This window comes from Rhinopithecus roxellana, chromosome 9 (genome assembly GCF_007565055.1).
Source record: "Rhinopithecus roxellana isolate Shanxi Qingling chromosome 9, ASM756505v1, whole genome shotgun sequence".
Lineage (NCBI taxonomy): Eukaryota > Metazoa > Chordata > Mammalia > Primates > Cercopithecidae > Rhinopithecus > Rhinopithecus roxellana.
The window spans coordinates 10,115,150-10,133,568 of NC_044557.1; the positions used below are offsets into that span (position 1 = coordinate 10,115,150).

Genomic DNA, 18,419 nt, shown 5'->3' on the forward strand with positions numbered 1-18,419 from the left:
TATTTTATCTCTGCAGACCAGGGAGAGGTTCTTCTTTTGAATTACGTCACCATCTTAAAAAACAGCACTGTTACCCAAAGGACAAATTAGCAGAGAAGAGGAATGAGTTGTGCACATTGGAACTGTGTCAACTTGGAATGAAGGGGAGCACGGATGTTGTTCACAATATACCCCAAACCAAATCGTCTTTAAAAACAAAAGCCATGGCCGGGTGCGGTGGCTCACGCCTATAATCCCAGCACTTTGGGAGGCCGAGGCAGGCAGATTACAAGGTCAGGAGATCGAGACCATCCTGGCTAACACGATGAAACCCCGTCTCTACTAAAAAACACAAAAAATTAGCCAGGCGTGGTGGCGGGCGCCTGTAGTGCCAGCCACTTGGGAGGCTGAGGCAGGAGAATGGGGTGAACCTGGGAGGTGGAGCTTGCAGTGAGATGAGATCGTGCCACTGCACTCCAGCCTGGGCCACAGAGTGAGATTCCATCTCAAAAACAAAACAAAACAAAACAAAACCAAACAAAACAAAAAACAGCCATGCAATCAGCCAAATAAGACGTCATTACTTTGGGGATTTATATATATTTAATCCTAAGCAAACTAACGCAGGAACAGAAAAGTGCTGTATGTTCTAACTGGGTACTCATGAACATAAACATGACAACAACAGATACTGGGGACTCCTGGAGCAGGGAAGGAGGGAGGGGCAATGCATCGAAACACTAACTATTGAGTACTTTGCTCAGTACCTGGGTGACAGGATCTGTATCCCCAAACTTCAGCATCATGCCATATACCCATGTAACAAACCTGCACATGTACCCCCAGAATCTAAAATAGATGTTGAAATTATGTAATAATAATTATTTAAATGCTAGCCCATGAGATGGTGAAATATTGTTACCAAGACAACTTTCACAAAGTGGGAGCGCATTGACCAGAAGCAGATCATGCGATGATGAGGACATAGGCTGCCTCCCTTCCGATTTCAGAAGGAAACATGGGTGTGGGACCAGCTGCACTCCGGCCAGCAGGGCACTTATACTTCTTACAGCCACACATATTGTAAATTTGTATAGCAGTTAACATTGCTGAAGCCCTCTCATGAATATATGTCATGGTCCTTTGAACTGATAGGCATGGTGTTTAACCATGTCTGTAGCCCCTATAAACTTGATACTTTAACGTCTGCCTCTGTGATGATACCTGACGCCTTGTTTTGGACAGCCTGAGTCACCTTGCCTTGGCCTCCCACCTCCCTTATCACCACCCTCCACATCAAGAGGAATCCTTCTCCTGGAGTGTGCTTTTCAAAGGCAAATCACCTAATCCAGAGTCTGCACCCCCAACCTCCTCCTTTATGTGGCTTTCACACTCTGAACCACCATCCCCCTGCCCTTATCACCATACCAGATATCAGATAGTCCCTGGAATTATTTAAATTAGCCCATCCTGAGCTTGTTTGTCCTGCCTCCCATTGTTTTCCTTGGAAACCATAATAAAGGTCACTTGCCCACCATGACCTCTTCCCCCGCCTTCTGAGCGATCCTGGGGAGTCCTTATGTGGCCCTGTGGTGTGATGCACGCTCCCTCTCTTGGGATCTGTGAGTTTAATGCACAGTCTTTTCAAAGGTAGTTGTCCCCTGATCTGTTGGCTTCACTATACCTGAAAAAATAATGAAATTTATCAACATACAGGCTACGAGGCAGAGGATCTGATGCCTGCAAGATGAGAGACCCTGACAGTTTTTTCTAGCTCCTAGCCCTAAGCTTCTCCCCTGCATGATATTCTAGTGAGACATGGTGTGGAACGACAGAAAGAAATCCACCTGGGGGTGTATGGATGTACCTTTGACATTGCATGGGAGCTCTTTGCCTACCTGTTTTGCTTGGGCATTTCCAGTCCTTCTTCTGGGCATCCTCAATAGCAGTGGAATTTTTAATGGGGAAAATGGGGATTACTTCAGTGGGAAATGAAGTAATATGATGTATTATTTTTTAAAAAAGCCATATTACTTTATTTTCCAATTATAAATAGACCCTTCACCATGGATCTGCCATTTGTGACTTCCATGACATTGCAAGTGTTTGAGTTCAAATTCACTTTCTGCAAACCACGACCATGTTTGTTTCACAGCTGTATTCCCAGGCTTAGCACATCTGACACAGTTAGTGCAGGCTAGATATCGGTTAGCTGAATGAATGAATAAATAAACGACCCAACTACTAAATCAGGTTGTCTCAAAGTTATCCAAAAGTTTGCATGGGTTGAGTATAACAAACTTCATGGGTTTCTGTGGTAGGCTGAATAATCATTCCTCCTGAAAGATATCCACATTCGAATTCCTGGAACCTGTGCATATTACCTTATATGGCAGAAAGGGTCTTTGCAGATGTGGTTAAGAATCTTGAGATGGAGAGATTATCCTAGATTATTTGAGGGACCCTAAATCCAATCACAAGCATCTGTGAGAGATGCAGAGGGAGATGACATGCACAGAGGCAGAGGAGGCAGCATGAGCAGGAGCCAGAGCTTGAAGTGTTGTGTCCACCTCTATGGAAGCTGGACAAGGAATTTTTCTGCAGAGCCTCCAGAGGGAGCATGGTCCTGGTGACACCTAGGTTTTGGGTTTCTGGCCTCAGAACTATGAGAATAAATCTCTGTTGTTTTAAGCTCCTACCTGTGTCATGATTTGTTACAGGTGACTCAGGAAACTGATGGTTTCCGAGGGAAATTGATGGATATTTCTCTCTGGAGAATTTTAAAGAGAGAGACTCCCTGGTCATGTCCTGTAGTGGCTGGATAGTAGAAATTAGATTTGGTGGTCTGTTGGAGTTCCTTTCCAATAATTCTTCTAGGATTCTTCTAGAAGTGCGATGACTTGGCTTCATTTTCTGTCCTCATGTAAGTGACTTAGGTAAGGTTAGATGAGAGGAAGAGCACAGGCATGTTTAGGTAGACCTACACCCCCCAGATAATTAGGATACTTCAACTCCTGTCGTTCTTAGTCCATTCTCGTATTTGCCAGTCCATGTTACTTAGACAAAAGGGAAAGGAGTGTTTGAAGTTTATGTTCTGTCATTACACAGGGATTGCATTTCTTTCTCTATAGAGTTAGGACTGGAAAAGATACTTTAAGAGAACTTTTTGAATTAAATAGGATGACCTTTGAAGGTAAAGAATGTGTAAAGTGGATTTCTAATGAAATCTTATTCAATCCCGGCGAAGATATTAACATTTTGTTTTGTGTAGTATTTTCCTGCTTTATTTTTTGTCGGTTAATTTATTAAGAGGCCACTGATACATTTTTCATTTTATTTTTTAAAATCTACCCAAACAAGGTGATCAGAAGCTTCTAAAATCTTAATAAAAACTTGATTTTTAAATGTGAAATGAACTTAGAGAAAGGATAGTAGCATACATCATCTAATTATTTGGGTATTAAATGTTAGAATTTTGGATGTTAGATTCGCAGATATGTCCAAATCATGTCCTGTCCTTTCTTGTCTCCTAGGTAACTACTAGAGCACATTTGAGATTTTTTTTTTCCTGAAAAATCAACGTCTTACATAACAAGCTGGCAGTTAAGAAGACAGAACATATATGTTTTTTTTTTCCATTTTAAACAATACAGAGATTTTTTTTTCCCAAAAAAATCGATGTCTTGTATAACAAGCTGGCAGTTAACAAGGCAGAACATGTATTTTTTTTTCCTTTTAGATGGTACAATTTGGCCATAGATTATACAGAATATAAAAATTGACAGAGAAATATCACTTCAAGAGATATAATATCAGTATGCAATATTTTAGTGAAAGTTACTAACATAATTTTGATTCATTGCATTTTTCTTAATATATAATTTTATAGAGCCTGCTTTTCCACAACATCCCCTTTACCAGGAATCTGTGTTGGTCACATTGTAGACTTTAGTCTATATTCAGTGCCCAGGGTCTGTCCAGTATTGCAAAAGCAACATATCCAGCAGGGGTTCATCATCCTCTACCTAGGGAAGCTCTTACAAAGGGCAGTGAGTTTTCTCCTGAAAACAAAAGTCAAAATGCCTTTTCTCTCTTAATGTAGATACATCATTAATCCTGCGGCATACAGGCCACTTTTGTGCCCAGTCAACTAGCGTCTGAAATGTCTCCAATCTGAATCCAGTTTACTTTTTTCCTCCTAGTTGGCTCCAGTGGGAGTTTGCAATTTCACTTGCTTTTTGTTTTACCTTTGTAGAGTTTCCTAGGGAAGCTAGTCTATACTATACAAACTTTAGTAGATGGCCAATACATGCATGCATCTTCTCTACCAATAGTATTGATTTCTTTAATAACATTCCTACCAATGTTATTGGTAGAAACATTGTTAGTGGAAAGAATGATGTCAATTGAAAGTGGCTCCTAGGCTTCTGGCTAAGAAGCCTGGTGAGTGGTTTTAGTATTTATTGGGGAAGATGGTGATTGAGTTTTTTTTTTTATTTTTTTTTTATGGATTTGATTTTCTAGAGCAGTTTTAGGTTCATAGCAATATTGAGCAAAAGATATGGAATTTTCCCGTATATTTCTAGTCTCTGCACATGCCTCACCTTCCCCACTGTCAACATACCCCACCAGACTAGTGTATTTGTTACGATCGATGAACTTACTTTGACACATCATCATCACCCAAAGTTTATGGTTTATATTAGGGTTCAGTCTTGATTTTGTACATCCTATGGACTTGGGTATGTTTATAATAACATGTATCCACCCTTGTAGTATCATGCAGAGTAGCTTCACTGCTCTTAAAATCTTCTGGGCTCCATCTATTTATTCCATGATTTAGGTTTTGATGTCTTGAGTTTGCCCACAGGGCACAAATGAAGCCTTGCAAATGGGTAAGGGCATCTAGGTATACAGTGTAAAATGAGAAGAAAAGATTGCCTGTCGCTACATCTGGAGGAGCACCCACAGGTGACAAAGAGATGGACCAAGAAAGAGGCATCCACAGCAGAGTGAGAGTGACAAAAAGATAAGTGAAGCTATTATTTTATTCATTCATTCAACACATATTTTTGAGTCTCTACTATGTGCTAGGGACTACTATGCATTAAGAGTTGAGTATTTGGAGAGTGGCATCACAGAAGCATAAAATAAAGAGTGTTTTTAAAACTAGAAAATGGTCAGGTAATGTATTTTGGACATGAGGTCACTGGTGACTTCAGAAGAGAAGTTTCAGTGGAGTGGTGAGAGTGGGAGCCAGATGGCAGAGGCTTGAGGATGGAGAGGGAGGTAAGCAAGGGCGACAGTGAATGTGAACAGTTGTCAGGTTCACGACTGTGCCAAACGTCATGTTGAGGTCTGAAGGGAGTGGGTGGATGAGCAGAAAGAACTCAGGGGCCCGTAGGCAGGTGAAAGATGATTTTATTCAGCAGCAGCTCTCGTCAACAGCTTTCTCACACTGTCTGCCCTGTCTCGGCTGCTTGAGCCAGTGCCTCCCATACACAGTTGTGTAGTTGGCTCTCTTCTGCCTTCAGGGTCAGCAGCTTAACTCTTTCTCTCTCTGGGCGTGAGTGAGCTGAGCTATGTCCTTGCTGCCCTCAGTCCATCTGTGAAGACAGACAGCTCTGACTCTCTCCTTCTCAGGGTGCCAGTGCCTGTACAGTGTCAACAGGGCAATTATACCTTTCACAGACAATAGCGGCTTAGAGCCAGGTGACGAGCCTTCCCTATGTTAGGGCTATGGTGGTGAGCTTCTCTATGTTATGTCTACATGGCTATGATAACAACTGGAGTTGTACGCCTGCTCTCTAAACTCACTGAGTCACTCTAGATGTTTACCTCAGCCTATCCTTGACCAAAGCACAGCCGTGTTTCTTATACTCCAACCCCTGGGCCGAGGGAGACATAGGGCTTGATACACAGGTTATACCCATAAACTTTGGGTACATAGACTTAATATACACACCCACGGGCTTTATACATAAGTTTGGGGCACATAGGCTTGATAAACAGGTTTGGCACACAGGCTTTACATTCTCTCCCCTAGGCTGATGGAGTCCTTAGTGGGGACCCATGCACATAGGGTAGCACCTTGGACCCCTAGGCCACAACAACAATACAGGGAACAACAGACTACCACTAACATTCCTGTTATGCTACCTATGATTATTAGAGCCTCACATAGCCAGAGCCTAGAGGCGCCCACCATCTCTGCAGGGGGTCATCAGTAAGGCGCTCAATCACCTTAATATCTTGTGACGTCCCTTGTAAGGCTGCTGTTACGTTCTGGTGGTTGTCAGGAATAAATGTACAACACTGTGTCCCTACAAGGGCACAGGTGCCACATTGGACAGCTGTGACCATGTCTAAGGCCATCTGGTTTTGCAGCACCACCTTCCTGATCTGATTGACTTCATCAGTTAGCAAAAAGGAGAGCAACTTGGGTGTAATTCAGGGCCCAAGCTGTGTGCTCTGCAAAGCCTGTAAGTTGCATTTCTACAGTAGCGACCCCTGCTCTAGGGATAGTTATCGCTTAGGGGTAGAGTCACTGGGGGCTTGCTGAACTCGTAAAAACCAGGAACATAGCACCTTCTAGTTAGGCGGATGACTAGGCAATGTGGGAAGCACAGTGGCAGGCACAGAAAGCCACCCCTGGGTACAACGTCCAGTCCAATTGGCTGGTAGATATGGCCATCCTGTGCCCCCACAGACCCATAAACTCCCTGGGGGCATAAAATCCATGAAGATTCAGCCTTGGTAAGGCCACTTATTCCACCACACCCTTGGTGTGGCAGCATGCGTTATGTTTGCACAGGTAAAACCTCAGCAGGCAACAATCCCACAGTGACTTTATCCCAGTGCTCCTCTATACATCATGGTATCTGCAATGGGGGCACCACATGTTTTCCCGTTAGCCAGCCCCATCCATCATGGACACTATGAGTCAGCCAGGGGCAGGCTTGCCATGGGTTTTGAGATGCTTCCCTATCCAAAGCCCACCCATTGTCTATTGAACACCAAGTCTCTAGCCATGTCCAGTTCTGCACAGAAGGATGCATGTTCCAGGGCAAGCTGCCTGCAGCTGCTGCTGGAAGGGTGGTGCAGATCCAACAGTTGAAGACATTGGTCACCTTGGCATAGGTGTGGGCCCAGTCCATGATGCTGTTGGAGGAGCCAACCTATGACTGGAACGACAAAGCAAGCACAGGTGCTAATGGGGTAAATCATGTCCCTCAGGCAAAATACAGGCCAACTTTTCACCTCTGGATAACAATGCAGCCACCAAGGGCATCTGTCCTGGCCGATGATACCACATCTTATCAGCTCCCTATGGTTCTTTTGGGTGCTGTACCCATGCCAAAGTCACAGGGGAGGACACACAGATAGTACATATGTATGCTAGGACACACAGATAGTACATATGTCCCCTGAAGGAGAGTCTCTTCCCTGGCCGTTCCCCTATGCATGGTTAATTGTGGAGGCCACACATTAATTACCCAAGGAGTAACATGTAAGTTATAATGCAGCCCCTCCTCCCAGGGGGCTATGATAGCCAACCATCTGCAATGAGGGGCTTGGAGAGTCCATGGCTAACACCAGGTTTTTCTGTTCCCCTGCCTTTAGGGACACTGGGGCAGGCAATAGCAGATTACTGTTCAACCCTGTACCTGGTTGGAGAAGGTCATCCTTCCTCTCATAGATCTGGCCACCTGGCCTGGCCCTACATGGGTTGATGACTAACTAGCTAATTCTGTAACTTCTAGGTAATTAACCACAAAGTTAAGCCTTGATAAATTGCCTAGCTACCAGTACAGATTATCACAGGTGTCATCTTCTTGGTGATCACTGTCCATATTGCCTTGAGTTCAACTTATTAGTTACTTTATCTACACCTGGTTTTAAACCATATCATGTCAGTATTAGGCTGGACTGCAGCAGCAATCCAGGCAGCAGCAGTACTCTGGCTATACCTATCTGTATACCATGCCTCATTAGGAATGGGAGGATGCCCTTCCTTATAGTAAAGGCTCAGAATCTAGAGGTGCCTCAGGCACCATGACCTTTTCTTGCATTAGGACTATAGGCTTCAAGACCTCTTGTAATTTTACTGCTAAGGGACCTGTACTCAGCGTACTCTGCTGCTTTAAGTAGGTGCCCCACTTCGCTAAAGTGGATATCTGCTTCTTCCCTAATCAGGGGGTAGTTACCCATGAATGCACCCATCTCGCTATTATTAACTGCTTCTCTATCAAGGAATAGTGGGGCTCAGCTCCCTTCCACAGCTGGGACCAAAAGCCCATTGGCATACTCAGGTGCTCTATGCACTGCTATAGGCCCTAACTGAAACTCTGTGGTCACATGCACATCTAGTTTCAATGGGCACCTCTGGCCAACCACCTGTATGGCTTGTGTCTGCTAAATAGCCCACTACGCTACCAGAAAGACTGTCTCAGGAGCATCATCCCAATCCCAGGCAAGAAGAATGTTGCTACTTCTAAATCTGCAAGAGAATCAGAGGTTAACGTGACATCATTAATAAAATCATGACACGTGGTGGGACTATGCATATAGCCCTGCAGCAACACTGTGAAAGTCCGTTGTAGGCCTCCCATGAAAGCAAATTGTTCCTGGCTCTCTGGAGCAATGTCGATTGAGAGGAATGCATTGGTCAGTTCCACCACATAGTGGCATTGTCTCAGTTCTGTTGTCAAGAAGTTCATCAAATCCGTGATGGAAGGTGCAGATACATGCAGAAGGGTTATTACTTTATTCAGTTCCTGATAATCTGCTGTTATCTGCCAAATCCCATCAGGCTTTCTGACTGGCCATACTGGAAAATGGTAGGGGCTATGGATGCCACACCCTATTTGCACCTCCTCTAACTTCTTAATAGTCTCAGTTACCTTTGTATTCCTACCTGGCAAACGGTATTGATGAGTGGAAGTAACCCATCAGGGTTGCAGCAGAACTTGGGACTGGTGATGTGTATGTCCCCCCCAGTACCGGCTTTACCACATGGACTCAGAGTCTGAATTCTCTGGCCGTGGTGTGCAAGCCCAGACCATGCAAAATGTCCACCCCCAGAATATATTCCGGTATAGGAGAAACATACGCAGTGTACAGGTGGGGAGTCAAGTGGCCAATGCCAAGATGCAGACACACAGGTTTCACCTTCACTGACTGGCTCCCATAACCGTCCATAAATGCAGCTTTGCCCAGAAATTTATCTGGGTTCCCATAAACTAGACTGTAGTCTGCACCAGTATCTACCAGTGCTAGGACCCGCTGTAAATTAGTGGGGGACCAGCGGATTGCCAGCTCCACATACAGCCTCTCGTTGTCTGGTTTCCCATGCCAAGCTGGGAACGTCGGCCAGTTCCCTAATCAAACAACAAAGGCTCCGTATCTCTGCCTGTCTGCAAATAGTCCTTGAGTTGCCGCGTCTGGGAGGGATTAAGTTGAACAACATTATTTTGGCTCCCACACCTTAGGCATTTTCTGGAATTGCTGCTGCGGGGACAATTGCCTTCACAGAGCCAACAACATTCCATTGGGCTGCCCGTCAATTTTCTCCCGAGCAACCCCAGCTGCAAGTAAATCAATCCATATCTGCATGCAGGTCACCTGCTGCAGCCCCTTTTTATCTCGTGGGGTGGTTAACTGCGGATGAGGCATTTTCCCCTTCCTTATGTTGCGGATTCCCCGGTCCTGCGAATGGCCTACTGCCTCCCTGAGGGCTGCCATAGCAGTAGTTCCTTCATGTATGCGGCACCCCACAGACGGGGTGAGAGCAGCGGGCTAGCAAGCCATAACGGTTCGGGGTGATGAACTCAGCACAAGATCCCTCATGTGGGAGGTAAAGCGTTCATCATCTGACCCCCCGGTATTCAGACCAAACATAGCCTGCCGCATACCCATCTCCTAGAGTATCTGCACCAAATTAGTATATGATTGCCATTTACTCACAGTTCCTAGTATCTCTCCGGCATCATTCAAAAGAGTCCGTATGACTGTCATTAGCCACTTGATTAATGTGTGACCACCTTGCTCTTGTGCCAGCCGTTGGCACAGCTGCAGCTGCTGACGAAGGCAGGGGTGAGTTGTGATGGAAGTCAGCTTCTCCATCTCAGAGGCGGAACAAAAAATGCTATCAGCTCCCTCAGATGCTGCCGGCGCTATTTACCTAATTCCCACAACTCAGTGGCGGCATAGGCATAATAAGAGGTGTGTTCCACCACTGTGGAGGGGGTCCCTGGGCTCTCCCCTGGGGTCCCATCAGCTGCTTATGTTCTACCTTCTGACGGATCACAGGACGAGCCTGCAGCGGAGGAGCCTCCTCCTCCTGAGCATCAGACCTAACCGGAGTGTCCTGCTTTGAGGACCGGCTCGAGGTCGCACTAACAGCTGTTGCTAACTCCTGTTCCAGGCTGTTTATCTGGGCCTCCAAGTACCCTGCTTGCTCCTGGAGGCCTCTCACCCCAAGGTCCTGCTCAAAGCTGTGCACTTGGGCCCCCAGGCATGTGTCTTGCGCTGGAAGGTCCCTTACCTGTTGCACTGAGCATATACTTCCTGCAGTGCAGTCAGAAACGCCCATCCGACTCTGCTTGCAAAGGTACCTTCTTTCTCTGTGCTGTGAGCTTCCAGCTGCTTCAGTGCTTTCTCCACACTCAAAGAAGACCTGTCCTCTGGTTCCCATGTTTCCACTGGGGCTCATCCAACCAGTGCTGCTGTCACCGGGTATCCCAACCCATGCTGCAGCCACAAAGCCAACCCTGGGATCCCCAAAGGCTGAAGACCCACTTGCCTCATCCTGCCAACTGCGCTAGTTGTCAGGTTCACCACTATGCCAAATGTCATGCTGAGGTCCGAAGGGAGTGGGTGGATGAGCAGAAAGAACTCAGGGGGCTGTAGGCAGGTGAAAGAGGATTTTATTCATCAGCAGCTCTCATCAATAGCTTTCTCACACTGTCTGCCCTGTCTCGGCTGCTTGAGCCAGCAACTCCCACATACAGCTGCACAGCTGGCTCTCCCCTGCCTTCAGGGTCAGCAGCTTAACTCTTTCTCTCTCTGGGTATGAGCAAGCTGAGCTGTGTTCTGGCTGCCCTCTGTCTGCAAAGATGGACAGCTCTGACTCTCTCTCTTTCTCTGGGCACCAGTGCCTGTACAGTGTCAACAGGGCAATTATACCTTTTACAGGCAATAGTGCTTAGAGGTGATGAGCCTTCCCTATGTTATGGCTATGGTGGTGAGTTTCTCTATGTTATGTCTATATGGCTGTGATAACAAATGGAGTTATACACCTGCGCTCTAAACTCACTGAGTCACTCTGGATGTTTACCTTGGCCTATCCTTTGACCAAAGCACAGCCATGCTCTTTACAATGCTGTCTCAAATAATCAAATTATGATTGAAGAGGACAGAGTTTGGATGGTGGATGGAAGGGCTCAGGCACAAAGGAAGGTTATGTCAATGAAAATGGTGAAGGAGGAAATCTGAAATTCCACTCTCCGTACAAGCAATAAAAAACTGGCAAAAAGTGTAAGAATCAACATTTTTGGGACTCTGGAAATAACCAAATGCTGCAGCAACCCAGGGAATGCTTATTCAAGAAGAAAGCTAAATCTTGCCAACAACAGCAAACTTTGTGGTGTTTAATGTACTTTAGTCCCATTTCCCTCTCTGAAGCTCAGCAGAAGCCTTGATAATAAGGCCTAAATTCTTGGCACTTGCTTAACATGGAAAACACCTAAGCATGTTTAGTCACTAATTTGAAGAGGTTAGAAGAACTTGATAGAGCACTTGAAGTCACTGTAACTGAGAGGAAAGTGGATGTGCCAGGTGGAGGGGCTTTGACAGGAGGAGGTTCACTTCAGATATAAGGAGGGGAAAGGAGAGACCATGTGCCATCTGCTTGTGCAGAGCACTGTTACTTTTTATTCTATGCTTCCTATTTTTTTCTATTAGATAAGGGGCATATGCCAATGGTGAATATGAGATGACTAGGAATCTTAATGGGCTTTGTAGTCACTGCCAATATCTCCATGCAGATTGACATCTGAGAATTTATGGTAAATATTGATTTGTACAGTTGTGCTATAGCAATACAAAATGGACTAAGACATACCCTATGTAATGAATTACCATATCCCACCTATGTCACCCATAGTGTGCCTGCCTCCCTGTCCATTTCTACTGCCACTGCCTTATTCTAGGCCTTTATAGCCTCAATTCTGGATCACCTGCATTGCCTAATAGCTGACATTCCTAACTCTAGGCTACACCCTTTTCTTTCGTTTCTTTTTTTCTATAACAGAACTCAGAAGTCTATGCAGTCATGGAGAAGATGCATGTATTCATCCACGAATGAAGATTTGCTAGCCATTTGCAGTTAGAGCAAAAAGAGATAAAACCAAATTGTCTGTTGAGTCACTTGGGTTGCCTGGCAACAAGTTAACTGAGACTAGAGCCGCTGTCAACCCCACTTGGGAGGGACTCCGTAGAATTTCAACTTACTGCAACGTCTTTCAGGTGCTATCAGCGGTAGCATGAGGTTCTCCTGAGGAATTGCAAACCAGCTGCCAGATCTACTATCAACAGCACTTTCACAACCACAGGAGCTCCCTATGTTATTAATTGATTGGGTGATCTCAAAGTCCCTACGTAAAGGATGAGCAGCAGGGGGATGGGAGTACTTCTCTGGGAACACAATTCCTGCTGTGTCCAGCCATTCCTGGAACAAGTACTCCTTTCCAGGCAAGGCTGAGTCCCAGAATTGGTGTGTAATTTACCAGGCATGTTTTGGCTTGTACTGTGAAATATTTATAGGGTTTAGCTGGGCACTAAAGGATAAAGAGCCAAAGGAGTACAGCATATTGGTAGCAAGTAAGGTGAAATGATAGATCCAAGATAGGCATTCTTTTGCTTTGGCTGCCATAACAAGATACCACAGACTAGGTGGGTTAAATAACAGAAATTTATTTTATCACTGTTTTGAAGGCTGGAAGTCCTAGGTATAGATGTGGGCAATACTGGTTGCTTCTAAGGCCTCTCTCCTTGGCTTGCAGATGCTGCCTTTCCCGTGTCCTCCCAGGGTCTTTCCCCTTTGTGCACGCATTCCTGGTGTTTTCTGGTGTGTCCAAATTTCCCCTATCATAAAGACACCAAGCAGCTTGGATTAGGGTCCTCCCTAATGCCTTTATTAACTTAAACACATCTTTAAATGCCCATTTCCAAGTGCAGTCACATTTTGAGGTACTGGGGTTTGGAACTTCGACATATGAATTTTGGGTGAACAGTTAATCTTATAATGGCTAAGGAGAAAAATGAACAAAGTAGGGCAATTTGATGAGAAATTATAAACTAGAGGGTGGGATCCCTAAAGAGGACAAAGACAAAAATAGATTTGTTAAACAGGGAAGCTATAAAGAGAGAAGGTTATGGTGAGAAATATCTGAAATATTACTTTGGAGATAAAAAACTTCCACTGAATAATACAATCTAGGGTATGATCTTAGAAGTGGATAGGTGGGGTAAGTAGGAGGTAGACTTCAGAGTTGATGAAGTCAACCCCCAGTGCACTAGAATATGGGACGTGTCTCTGATGTGAACATTGAAATAACTTAGAAGGAAGGCAGATAGTGGGATACAGAGGAATGCAGAATCTGATGTGAAAATATACTCTTCTCATTTGAATTTGAGCCATTGCTTCATGGCAGGTGACATGCAGCCAAGTTTCCTAGGATTCTGAAAACCAAGTTGATTTGAATTTGCTATTTAAGGAGGGCATATTTTAAAAGCAGGACTCGGCTGGGTGTAGTGGCTCACGCCTGTACTATCAGCACTTTGGGAGGCCAAGGTGGGTGGATCACGAGGTCAAGAGATCAAGACCATCCTGGCCAATATGGTGAAACCCCATCTCTACTAAAAATACAAAAATTTGTGGGACATGGTGGCATGCACCTGTAGTCCTAGCTACTCAGGAGGCCGAGGCAGGAGAATCACTTGAACCCAGGAGGTGGAGTCTGGTGACAGAGCGAGACTCCATTTAAAAAAAAAAAAAAAAGAGGTTCTCGGGGCTAGCTGCAGCGCTTGTGGAGGCCATGGGGCGCGCCGTCGCGGAGCCAGTCTGGTTGCTGGGGTTGTGGCTGCTGCTGTGCAGCTGCGGATGCCACGATGGCGCCGAGCTGCGTGCCCCGCCAGATAAAATCGCGATTATTGGAGCCGGAATTGGTGGCACTTCAGCAGCCTATTACCTGCGGCAGAAATTTGGGAAAGATGTGAAGATAGACCTGTTTGAAAGAGAAGAGGTCGGGGGCCGCCTGGCTACCATGATGGTGCAGGGGCAAGAATATGAGGCAGGAGGTTCTGTCATCCATCCTTTAAATCTGCACATGAAGCGTTTTGTCAAAGACCTGGGTCTCTCTACTGTTCAGGCCTCTGGTGGCCTACTGGGGATATATAATGGAGAGGCTCTGGTATTTGAGGAGAGCAACTGGTTCATAATTAACGTGATTAAATTAGTTTGGCGCTATGGATTTCAGTCCCTCCGTATGCACATGTGGGTAGAGGACGTGTTAGACAAGTTCATGAGGATCTACCACTACCAATCTCATGACTATGCCTTCAGTAGTGTTGAAAAATTACTTCATGCTCTAGGAGGAGATGACTTCCTTGGACTGCTTAATCGAACACTTCTTGAAACCTTGCAAAAGGCCGGCTTCTCTGAGAAATTCCTCAATGAAATGATTGCTCCTGTTATGAGGGTCAATTATGGCCAAAGCACGGACATCAATGCCTTTGTGGGGGCAGTGTCACTGTCCTGTTCTGATTCTGGCCTTTGGGCAGTAGAAGGTGGCAATAAACTTGTTTGCTCAGGGCTCCTGCAGGCATCCAAAAGCAATCTTATATCTGGCTCAGTAATGTACATAGAGGAGAAAACAAAGACCAAGCACACAGGAAATCCAACAAAGATGTATGAAGTGGTCTACCAAATTGGAACTGAGACTCATTCAGACTTCTATGACATCGTCTTGGTGGCCACTCCATTGAATCGAAAAATGTCTAACATTACTTTTCTCAACTTTGACCCTCCAATTGAGGAATTCCATCAATATTACCAACATATAGTGACAACTTTAGTTAAGGGGGAATTGAATACATCTATCTTTAGCTCTAGACCCATAGATAAATTTGGCCTTAGTACAGTTTTAACCACTGATAATTCAGATTTGTTCATTAACAGTATTGGGATTGTGTCCTCTGTGAGAGAAAAGGAATATCCTGAGCCATCAACAGATGGAACATATGTTTGGAAGATCTTTTCCCAAGAAACTCTAACTAAAGCACAAATTTTAAAGCCCTTTCTGTCCTATGATTATGCTGTGAAGAAGCCATGGCTTGCATATCCTCACTATAAGCCCCCAGAGAAATGCCCCTCTATCATTCTCCATGATCGACTTTATTACCTCAGTGGCATAGAGTGTGCAGCAAGTGCCATGGAGATGAGTGCCATTGCAGCTCACAATGCTGCACTTCTTGCCTATCACCGCTGGAATGGGCACACAGACATGATTGACCAGGATGGCTTATATGAGAAACTGAAAACTGAGCTATGAAGTGACACACTCTTTTTTCCCCTCCTAGTTCCAAATGACTATCAGTGGCAAAAAAAGAACAAAATCTGAGCAGAGATGATTTTGAACCAGATAATTTGCCATTATCATTGTTTAATAAAAGTAATCCCTGCTGGTCATAGGAAAACACACAGTTCTCATTAAGTGTGAAGGTATAGCTATTGCACTTATGCCATCTCAAAGTATTCTTTTACTATCCATTAGGAGTTTTTCTTAAACTTGTCTGATAATAAGAATCACCTGGAGTTAGGAGGTGGCGGTTGCAGTGAGCTGATTGCGCCATTGCACTCCAGCATGAGCAACAAGAGCAAAACTCCATCTCAAAAAAAAAAGTAAATAAAAATAATCACCTGAAGTTTGTTAAACCATATGGATTCTTAAGCTCCTCTCTTGAAGATTCTGATTCAGTAGGTCTGGGGTGGGGCCCTGGATTTTGATCAAAATTGTAGAACATTTTAAGGTGAGTACCTGAGGGAGAACTTAAAGACGTCTTAGTTGGGGAGTAGTCCTTTTGAACTTTACAGCTATATGTAATCTTCAGTCAGATAAAATTTATGGGAGCTGGTGTCTTATGCCTGACTCTTAGTAATTTCATACCTGTTTGAAGTATATGTGCCCATGCCTAAAGCCTTGACTTTCAGAATGTTGTCTTTTGATTCTTCTGTCTTGATTTGATTAGGGGTGAAATTTAGAAGTCTTAGTAATGTAACTTGAAGATGTTAAACAAAAATCTCAAGTAAAATGAAAAACAAATATGGGCTACTGAATTAAGAAACTGGCATTCTATTATTAAATCCTCATTTCAGGAGCTTTTAAAAATACGGAGAGACCCCCATAACCAGAGATTCAGATTCAAAGATTGAGGATAGGACCTTAGCATTGTAGCTTTTTAAAGTTTCTAATGTGCACCCAGGGTTGAGAATCATAAATGTGGGTGTGAAAATGCCTACAAAGGGGTTTTAGTGCCTTAGAAGTCCTAAGAAACCCAATCTGTATCAAAGCAGATCCATTTTGCAAGGATCTTTCTCTTACAACTTTAGAAGTAATCTTGATAAGAAGCACAGACAGCCTAACAGTTGGCGCTAGAACAGAATACTTGGAATGACACCAGAGTTAACCAAGTCCAGCATATGTCCAAAGAGTTAAGTGTTTCAGTTACTGTAGCATTCTGGGTGAGAAATTGGTTGCTGAAATCTTAAGACAGTGGCTCTCAACCTTGGCTGCACATTGGAATCACCTGTAGGGTTTTAAAGCATCCAAATGGTAACTAACATGCAGCCAAACTTGAGAACTAGTTCTGCATCTACTGTACAAAGATCATGATTAACTGTCAAGACACTGGTAGAACAGAACAAGCAAAAGATTAAGAATTCAAAAGTAAATGCAACCAATTTAACGTGTAATGTTATTAAAAAAAATAAAAGGCTTAGACCAGCCTGGGCAACATGGTGAAACCCCGTCTCTGCAGAAGATTTTCAAAAAGTTAGCCAGGCATAGTAATGCACGCCTGTGGTCCTAGCTGCTCAGGAGGCTGAGGTGGGAGGATCACTTGAGCATTGGAGGTTGAGGCTGCAGTGAGTCATGATCATGCCACTGTACTCCAGCCTGGGCAACAGAGACCATCTAAAAAAAAAAAATCCCTCTATTGAATAGAAAAAAAAAAAAAGTCCTTCATAAAATCATGGCATTAACTACTTTAGCAAAATAGTGTTAACTTTGGTTCTGAGTAAAAGTCACTTCTTCCCTACCACAGTTGTGAATGTTAATATGCTGACAAAACTGCCAAGATATATGTGATAGGGGATTAAACTCATGGTTTGTCAAAAGGGTGTTTTTTTCTAGTTTTATTCTTAACAGGTATGTTAAGAGGTATTCATATTTGTTTCCTTTTGTGGTTTTAATGACAATTTGTAAAGAATGTAATACTGTTATGTATATGCTAAATATTGGTAAATACTAATTTCTATCATACGTAGACTTGTTTTGCAATGAGATATATTTTTACTTATAATACCAATTTAGGCTGGGTGCGTGGCTCGTGCCTGCGTTCCCAACACTTTGGGAGGCCAAGGCAGGCGGATCGCGAGATCAGGAGATCGAGACCATCTGGCCGACATGCTGAAACCCCATCTCTACTAAATATACAAAAATTAGCTGGGCGTGGTGGCGCACGCCTGTAGTCCCAGCTACTGTAATCCCAGCTGCTTGGGAGGCTGAGGCAGGAGAATTGCCTCAATCGCAGGGCGGAGGTTGCAGTGAGCCGAGTTCGCACCACTGCAGTCCAGCCTGGCAACAGAGCAAGACTCCGTCTCAAAAAAAAAAAAAAAAAAAAAAAAAAAAAAAAAAAAAAAAAAAAAAATTTAGGCTGAGTGTGGTGGCTCACGCCTGTAATCCCAGCACTTTGGGAGGCCGAGGCAGGTGGCTCTCTTAAGGTCAGGAGTTTGAGACCAGCCTGGCCAACATGGTGAAACCGTCTTTACTAAAAATACAAAAATTAGCCAGGCATGGTGGCGCACGCATGCCAGTAATCCCACCTACTTGGGAGGCTGAGGCGTAAGAATTGCTTGAACCCTGTTGATGGAGGTTGCAGTGAGCAGAGATCGCACCACTGCACTCCAGCCTGGGCAAGAGTGAGACTATGTCTCAAAATAAATAAATAAATAAAATAAAATGTTGCTGGTATTACATCAAACCTACTCTGGATAAATTTTCCAGTAGGGCTTCTGAAATTGCTTTGGCAAAACCAAAACAGTTTATCAATACACCAAGGACATTAGTAGTTTTAATGCAACTACAGTATTGAATACT

General features: G+C 44.2%; 1 protein-coding gene across 1 annotated transcript; it reads left to right on the forward strand.

The window, feature by feature from the left end:
• Positions 1–14,049: 14,049 nt before the first annotated feature.
• LOC104659273 (prenylcysteine oxidase-like) lies at positions 14,050–16,981 on the forward strand. Its single transcript, XM_010359391.2, has one exon. The coding sequence runs from the start codon at positions 14,079–14,081 to the stop codon at positions 15,591–15,593; it is 1,515 nt and encodes a 504-aa protein (XP_010357693.2). The 5' UTR covers positions 14,050–14,078; the 3' UTR covers positions 15,594–16,981.
• The last annotated feature ends 1,438 nt before the right edge of the window (positions 16,982–18,419 follow it).